The sequence below is a fragment of the Gracilinanus agilis genome, unplaced genomic scaffold, assembly GCF_016433145.1.
Source record: "Gracilinanus agilis isolate LMUSP501 unplaced genomic scaffold, AgileGrace unplaced_scaffold8758, whole genome shotgun sequence".
NCBI lineage: Eukaryota > Metazoa > Chordata > Mammalia > Didelphimorphia > Didelphidae > Gracilinanus > Gracilinanus agilis.
Window position 1 is genome coordinate 29 of NW_025399583.1, and position 8966 is coordinate 8994.

The window sequence follows — 8966 nt, forward strand, 5'->3', positions numbered from 1 at the left end:
AGAGAGAGAGAGAGAGAGAGAGAAGAGAAATCAGAAAAAAGAAATCAGAAAAAAAGGAGAAAATAAAAAGAGAAAGAACTAAACCTAGTGGGAAAGGAGATAGAGAAGGATTTGGTCCACACGTGTCAGCCACCCTAAAGAGCTTTTCTAGGCTTTTGACCTTAATGGTGTTACTAAGACAGTCTGAGGATCTGCAGTACCCTGGGAAAATGACCTGAGCTTGCCTATTCATTGAGATTACATCTCCAGGCTTCATAGTGCCTTACCTTGAAGTTTGACCTCAGCATTGGTGTGGTACAGGCCTCCATGATGGGCCACAGTGCGAGCAGCCTCCAAGTGGGCAAGAACGACTTCTACCCCATGCTCTGTGCTTTCCCAAGGCTCTGGCCCCTCTGCGGGTGCTGTGTCACACTCCAGAAGGGTGATGAGGGGTAGCACATGAGGGAAGGTTGTGTTGCTCAGTGGAGGGCTGTCTATAGGTGGGAATAAACAGATAGGTAGTCAGACTTCCATCGCATCAGAATCTCATAGCTCATTAGGTGAGTCTATTAGGGCAGGAAGATAAGAAGTCAGGGCCACTATCTAATCTGTGTTCCTAAAGATCTCTCAAAGCTCCCATCTTCCTCTCCATTGCTTAGTTATTTTTTCAGTCGTGTCTGACTCCTCTTCATGACCCCATTTGGGGTTTTCTTGGCAAAGATATTGGAGTGGTGTTCCACTTTCTTCTCCAGCTCATTTGACAGATGAGGAAACTGAGGCCAACATGGTGAAGGGAGTTTCCCAGGGTCAAACAGCTAAGGATGTCTGAGGCCAGATTTGAACTCAGAAAGATGAGTCTTCCTGACTCTACCCACTGCACTGTCTAGGTACCCCATCTTCCTCTTTACTTTGGATATTTGAACCAAAGGGAGGAACATAAAGAATCACAGAGGGTCAGAGCTGGAAGAGACCTTAGAACATGAAATGCTCCAGAGTCAGAAAGGGATCTTAAAGCTCATCTATAGGTGAAGAAACTATAAAATATAGAATAGCATATAATAAAAATATAAATTTATTTTATTTTTAATATATTTTAAAATATCAAAAAACTTAAAACCACAGACCCAAGTCAGTGGAATAACTTGCTCCAAATCACATAGCCAGCTATTGGCAATGCTATGATTAAAACTCAGATATCTTAATTCTTCAGGGTATAGGATTCTTTGTAACTCCATGGCTCTAACTTGGAACAATGTGGGAGCTTACAAACCTAGATCAAATGAGATAAGACTGTAGGGCACTTATAGCACACAGTGCCTGGCTCTTAATAAGCACTTTATAAATGTTTACTATTATTATTAATCATCTACACCTAAAAAGGCCTTGAGTACCACAGGCTAGGGAAGAAGAAAAGACTAAAAGCTAGGAGGCTCAGTGGACACAGCACCAGGCCTGAAATCAGGAAGACCTGGGTTCAAATCTAGCCTCAGATACTTCCTAGCTATGTGACCCTGGTCAAGTCACTTAACCTTGTTTGCCTCAGTCCCTCATCTATAAAATGAGCTGAAGGAAGAAATGGCAAACCATTCCAGTATTACTGCCAAGAAAACCTCAGATGGGTCCCAAAGAGTCAGACACAACTGAGATGACTGAACAGCAACAAAAGCCATTGCATTTACTAGGCCCCCCTCAATTTGGGAGAAGAGTCTAGTCCCTGTTCCACCCTGGTCCATGCCTTCCTCTGAGTAATGCCTATAAATGTCTGACAGCTCAGGCCCACTTGGAGTGGGAGTGAGATGCTTGAGGGGGAAGGGGAAGTACCCATGAGCAGCCTACCTTTGCCCTCATTGAGGCTTTTCAGAAAGGGCTTCAATTTCTTCTCATACAGGATGGCCCCTTCTGTGTGCCGCTGTCGCAGAGTCATCCACGTCTGCTCCAGTCGTGAGATCTGGGTGGGGGGAGGAGGGAGTGGACACAGGACACAAGGAGTGGTCAGTGAGTCAGAGGAGAGGGAAGGGACAAGGATCCTTGCTGGAGGATGTTGGTTGGAGATGGATTTTTTCCATAAGAAAATCCAGCATTGGAAGCCCTCAATGTTTTATCATGATTTTTTTTTCCAATTCAACAAGTTTTCACCGGGTATCCCTCCCATACTTTTGGTCCAGATTTGTGGTTTTGCCAGTGGAGGGCAGTTCTCTCATGATACAAGGGCCATAACTACTTGATAACTTATAGTGTAGGGCCTGAACCAGATTGAAATGTAATTGGGCAATCTTTAACAAAATAAATAAAAATACATTAAGACATAGATAATGTTAATGTGTGTTTTTCTAAGTCATTAGATAGTCTACAGGGATCTTTATGTATGGTTCAATGGCCTCTTTTTCCCCCCCTTTTAAACCTTCCCATTCTGTCTCAGTATAAATTCTTTTTAATTTTTTTAAATTCTTACCTTCTGTCTTAGAATCAATATTATGAATTGGTTCCAAAGAAGAGGAGTGGTAAGGGCTAGGCAATGGGGATTAAGTGACTTGCTCAGGGTCACACAGGTAGGAAGCATCTGAGGTCAGATTTGAACCTAGGACCTCCTGTCTCTAGACCTATCTCTCCATCCACTGAGCTACCCCAGCTGCCCCCTCAGTATAAATTCTAAGACAGAAGAGCATCAAGGGCTAAGCAAATGGGGTTAAGTGGTTTGCCCAGGGTCACATAGTTGGGAAGTATCTGAAGCCAGATTCAAACCCAGGTTCTCCCATCTCTAGGCCTGGTGCTCTATCCACTAGGCTACCTAGCTGCTCCATTGGCCTCCTTTTCTACTTGAGTTTGACATTACTAGTCCAGAGAATTACTTAGGGCACTGAGAAGTTATGTAGCTTCTCCACATCCTATAGCTAATATGTGTCAGAGGCTAGATTAGAACCCAGATCTTCCTGACTCCAAGAACAGCACCCTATCCAATTATGGCTCCTAAACCCTTGATATCATACAATTGAAATGGACAGAACTGGGTCAGTTTGGCAGGAGAAGGGCAGGGAGGAGTATGGAAAGGGAGGAAAAGTTACTTATCATTTATATTACAAAAGCATTTTTCTTTTTGACAAGAAGATTCAGTTTAAATCTCCTTAAAACGGTAGGATTGCTGCTTTGTGGGCTGTGAGGAGAACACCTGTGAAAGGGAACTCCTTCTACCAGTTTAGATCTGCACCTGCTCTGCATTTTATAGTTTTGGAAAAATGTCTGAGTGAGGTGCAAGACTTGTCCAGGAACAGGTCTCTTTCACAGTCAGACAGCAGGACTTGAACTTGACCTCTGACCACTAAACCAGGCTGTCTCTCTAAGGCACTTTTCAGTGCATTTAAAATGTTGTTGTTTGATGAACAGGATGATTTCAGGAAGAACTGGAAAGACCTACATGAACTGATGCAGAGTGAAATAAGCAGAACCAGGAGAACATTGTATATAGAAACTGAAACATTGTGGGATGATCAAATGTGATAGACTTTGCTACTAACAGCAATACGACGATCCAGGACAATTCTGAGGGACTTATGAGAAAGAATGCTATCCACAGCTAAAGAAAGAACTGTGGGAGTAGAAATCCAGAAGAAAGCATGTGATTTATCACTCGTTTATTTGGGTATATAATTTGGGGTTTGGGTTTTATAAGATTATTCACACTCAAAAAATTGAATAATATGGAAATATGTTTTACACAATAATACATGTATAACCCAGAAAAAATGAAATAAAATGTTGTTGTTGCTTTAAGATAGGATTTAGGGGGCAATTCGGCAGCTCAATGGATTGAGAGCCAGGTGTAGAGATGAGAGGACCTGGATTCAAATGTGACCTCAAACACTTCATACCTGTGTGACCCTGGGGAAGTCACTTAATCCCCATTGCTTAGCCCTTACTGCTTCTTTTGCCTTAAAACTGATACTTAGTATTGATGGAATGTAAGAGTTTAAAAAAAAAAAAAGATTTAGAGCTGGAAAGGACTGAATTCCTTTAAGCTCCAAATCAATTATTCCTCCCCCTGCTCTTTTCTGGTCTCCTCTGATTTACAGATGGTGCAGAGGAATTAGTCTCCCCACCCAGAACTACACTGAAATTCCCAGCTAGCTCTATACTTCTCTTAGGCAAATACAGTCACTTGGATGCCCCAGCTCAAGGCAGACTGAAGATTTCAGAGTGCCCTGACCCAAGGGAGCCCCCTACAAGGTGATCTAGCTTGCCGTGAGGCAGGGAGGGAGGGGTCTTGGTGGCCAGCCATGACTCAAAGGGAAGAGGGAAGGAAGGGCCCCTACCTGGGCCATGTCCAAGGCACTCATGACTGCAGCAAAGCTGAACATGTTGCCCATAGTTCCTCGGAGCTCTGCCGCCAGCTGGATGGTCTTGTGCAGCAGGGCTGCCCGCTCCTCTGTGGAGCCTGTGCAGCCCAGGATGTCCACAGCCAGCATGATGGACATGGTATGGAACCTGCCAGAGGATAAGAAGATGGTGTCAGAGAAGAGGAAGGGGCAGACTAGGTCATGGAGTGGGGAGGGGAAGGAAGGACCACTTGGAAGCCAGGACTGAGTTGGGAGAAGAGAGACCAGGGGACCAGGGAGATGAGAAACTCAAGGTCCAAAAATCTCAGGTGGAAAAGGGCCCTACAGTAATATGCTCCAAAGCAATCATTTATAGATGAAGTGAAAACTAGGAGACGGGGTTCTGCCTGGCCCAGGATGAGGCAAGTGTAAGGAGCAGAGATGGAATTCAAATCAGAGCTGTGGACACTATACCATGGACATCAGTGCCATAGTCCTGACGCTGAAACTCCTCTGGATGTGACTGGTCTCAAATGGTCCAGCCATATCTTGGGGAATCTCCACGTAAATGGTCTTAGGGACAACAGACCCAGGGCTCAACCTCTCCTCTCCCCACCAGTCCCCGAGGCCCCCTCTCTCACCGTTCCAGCAAGTCCAGTCGGAGCTGCCGACCGTGGGGGAGTGTGAGCAGCTCCATGCCCGAGCGGACTCCCATGAGCCCTTGCATCTCCTTGGTAACACCCAGTATCCTAGCAACCTGCCGGGATGCCCAGAGAGCTGATTAATCTCCTCTCATTGGGGAAGGGGCCAGAAGCGAGGGGTCAGGGGAAGAGGGATCATAGAATTATAGAATGTGAAAGCTGGAAGGGACTTTAGAGGTCAGCTAGTCCAGAGCCCTCATTTCCCCAATAAGTTATCGATGACACCGAGGGTGAAAGGACTGTGCGGAGGTCTCACGGCTAGTGAGTGGCAGAGCCGGGGTGTCCCTGCTCAATAGGAGGGTCAGAGGATTTAAAGCCAGAGGGACCCCAGGGGTTGTCTAGTCTAACCCCCTCATTTTATAAAAGAGCAATTGAAGGCCCCAAATGGTTAAATGACATGCCTACGGTTACAAGCAGCGGAACCTGGGGAGGGGAAGGGGGAGATGGGAAAAGCCCCGTCTCTGAGCAAACCCGGGGACAGCTACAAGGCAGGCTCTGCCCTTTCCCAGCCCCATTTCGAGCTCTCACCAGACAGTCGACTTTGGTGACGTGCCGGGCTAACGTCTTGGCGTCCACATCCGCAAGCAGTTCCTTCACCTTCTTGAGGGTGCTCATCTCCAAGGGTTTGTTGTCCTTGGGAATCAAGAGCGACTGGAAGGTGGTGGGGTTGAAGGAAGAAGTGACCTCTATGACGGGCGGTATGAAGCCCCCACCCTGGTCCCCGTCACGGGGTCCGTTCTCTGGTGCCCGCCCACCCACCAAGTGCTGTCCTTCTTCCACTTTTAGGCGTTCCACATAGCTCTTGACCCCGCCAAGGCGGGTTGGGGGTTCAGGCGCCACACGTTCTCGGCTGCCCCTTATGGGGGGCTGAAGCTGGCAGTAGTGGCCAGAGTCCGGGTCGCTGTAGCTGTTGAGGGAAGGGGATGGGGAGGCCTGTCGGTAGCTGTGACAAGGGGTGGGGTGGACGCTGTTGCCTGGTTCACTGGGTGGTGGTTTGGTGCCATTTCCTGGGCATAGTTGGGGCTCACTGGAACGACGGATGACAGGGGAAGTGGGCGTCACGCCAGCAGATGGGATGCCTGGAACATTCACGCGGGTCACTGTAGAGAGAGATAAAGGAAAAACTCATGGCCTCAGAGCATTTGGAACTGGGAGGAATTCTAGTGATCAACTAGTCCAATCTTATGTTCTGTGCTTCACACAGGAAATAAGTAGCAAAGGGAGATTTGAACTCAGATCCTCTGACTTCAAATAAATGCTCTTTCCAATACATTAGATACTATGGCTGAGAACCATAGGTCCAGATGCTGGGATTCAGTGTCCTTCTCCTCACCCCTGTTAAGTGGACTGGTTCACCCCTGGGTGTCCCTGAGTGCTTTTACTTCCCCCTTCCCACCATCAATGTGACCAGCCTCAATATTCTTCTTTGGTCTCTGACACTGAAGAGGAGGTGCTGATCCAAATGACTTGGACTAGGCCTGGCATGACACCCTGAAACCTAGTCATTCAGAATATATAACCTTTTGGAAAATAACAAAAACAAACTTATACCTTCTGTCTTAGTATCAGTTCTAAGAAAATGGGCAAGGATTAAACAATTAGGGTTAAATGACTTGCCCACAGTCATACAACTGGGCCGTATCTGAGGCCAGATTTGAAAGAATATATAGCCTTTCAGTTACTGGTGGTGCCCCCGAGATACTCAGCAGGACTGAAGGACTGTTTCAAAACCACTTCATGTTGGAATGTTGGAATTTAAAATAAGAATGATTATTTTAAGAGGTTTATTTAAGAATTTGTTCAGTTGTTTTTTTCAATTATATCTGATTCTTCATGACCCCATTTGGGGCTTTTGACAAAGATACTGGAGTGATTTGTCATTTTCTTCTCCAGGTCATTTTGCAGATGAGGAACCTGAGGCAAACAAGGTTAAGTGACATGCTTGGGGTCACACAGATAATAAGTATCTGAGGGGGGCAGCTGGGTAGCTCAGTGGATTAAGAGCCAGTCCTAGAGACGGGAGGTCCTAGGTCCAAATCTGGCCTCAGACCCTTCCCAGCTGTGTGACCCTGGGCAAGTCACTTGACCCCCATTGCCTAGCCCTTAACACTCTTCTGCCTTGGAGCCAATACACAGTATTCACTCAAAGATGGAAGGTAAGGGTTTAAAAACAAACAAACAAACAAACAAATAAATAAATGAAATAAGTATCTGAGGCCAGATTTGAAGTCAGGTCTTCCTAGCTCTAGGCCTGGAACTCTCCTATCCATCTCACTACCTAGTCACCCTGTTTAAGACTAGTTGATAATATTTGTTGAGTTGTTTTTTTGGAGAGATTACGTTAGTGAATAGAGGAACTGACCTTGGAGTTAGGAAGACCTGAGTGCAAGTCTTCCTCGAAGTAGGGTATTCACAAATAACTGTGTGATCATGGGGAAATCACTTAATCTTTAGGCACCCCTGACAACTAACTCTCAGAAGACACTAAACAACAGTCAATGATGGGAGTTTCCTTCTTTGTAACTCCCTATAACAATGAAATCACAGGTCGGAATAAACTTTCATACAGGAAGGTTTTTAAAAGTTTCTCTGCCTAATTCTCTTTGCATGAGGCATAGCTTAGTCATCTACAACAAAATTAGGTTAGGGAACACAGTTTTAAAAACAACAACAACAAAAAAAATGAGTGGGTGGCAGAGAGGCTGCCCTAGCCCCAAATTGACTGTGTACATGGTTCTGCCTAAATCGCTTACCCTCCCATTGCTCTAGGGAGCTGATTTCTCAAGACAAAAAGGTTCTTTTTTTTCCCTTTTTTTTTAAACCCTTATCTTCTGACCTAATAACACCTCTAACACTGGAAGCACCTGGGTTAAGTGACTTGCCTAGGGCCACACAGCTAGGAAGTGTCTGAGGTCAAATTTGAACTCAGGGTCTCTCAACTCCAGGTCTGACTGTATCCACTGAGCTACCTAGCTGCTCCTGCTAGAAGGTTCTAAATGCACTAGAGGAGGAAATTTCTCACCAGGAGCTCCAAAACATAATTAAACCACAAGTCTGGGCCCCAACCAGGCTGCCTCCTTACACTGTTGATCTCCAGGCACAGGTTTGTGTGTGTGTATGTGTGTGTGTGTGTGTGTGTGTGTGTTGTTTTTTACCCCAGGTCTTTGCTTCTCTTTGCTAGACTCTGAAGGCAAACAATCCCCTCTGGAGACTTCAACAAAGAAAGAGTGCTTTTTGAAACCAAAACTTTTCTGCATTGAAAATTATTCTCAGGATCTCCTTTGCCTTGAGATGTTTCAAGGAGTGAGGACCCATTTAGCATATACTGAGTCATAGTTACAGCCAATTAAAGTGGACAGGCTTGCCACATAACCTGAAAAAACCATGGCATGAGGAAGGACTATGTGTAATGCACTGGAAAGAATGATGACATTAATAATAATAATAATAATAACAATTAGCATTCCTATGGTGCCTACTGTTTGCCAAGCACTCTGCTAAGTGATTTATAAATATTACCTAATTCATAATAACACCAGAAAGCAAAAATTGTTATCCTCTTTTTACAGTTGAGGAAACAGAGGTAGACAGATTAAGTGACTTGCCCAAGGTCACACAGTTAAGTGTCTGAGGCCAGATTTTAATTCAGGTCTTTCTGACTCCAGGCCTGGCCCATTATCTACCTCTGGAGATTTCCTTTTTTGAATATCTCTCCTCTTTCTATGAGCATCTTACTTTTTTTCATTTAAATTATTCACTCTAGAAGTTTTTCTGGGAGATTGGTACATACATTCTGTAGTCCTGAAAGAGCTTGAATCAGAACAAGTCATTCCATTCCATCAGCATTTTAAGGAGGACCAGTCTAGAGATAGACCTGTCTATCCTCTGACCCAGAGATTGACCCAGGACTGAGGCAATAATTCCTGTAGACACACACACACACACACACACACACACACACACACACACACACACA

General features: G+C 45.2%; 1 protein-coding gene across 1 annotated transcript; it reads right to left on the bottom strand.

The window, feature by feature from the left end:
• Positions 1-266: 266 nt before the first annotated feature.
• On the bottom strand, positions 267-6114 carry SH2D3C (SH2 domain containing 3C; the record flags this gene model as incomplete). The annotated part of the gene is made up of 5 exons (XM_044685266.1): positions 267-473; positions 1816-1927; positions 4287-4458; positions 4931-5046; positions 5519-6114. Coding segments are annotated over 5 exons (1203 nt in total), but the record flags the coding sequence as incomplete, so codon positions are not given.
• Positions 6115-8966: the final 2852 nt, after the last annotated feature.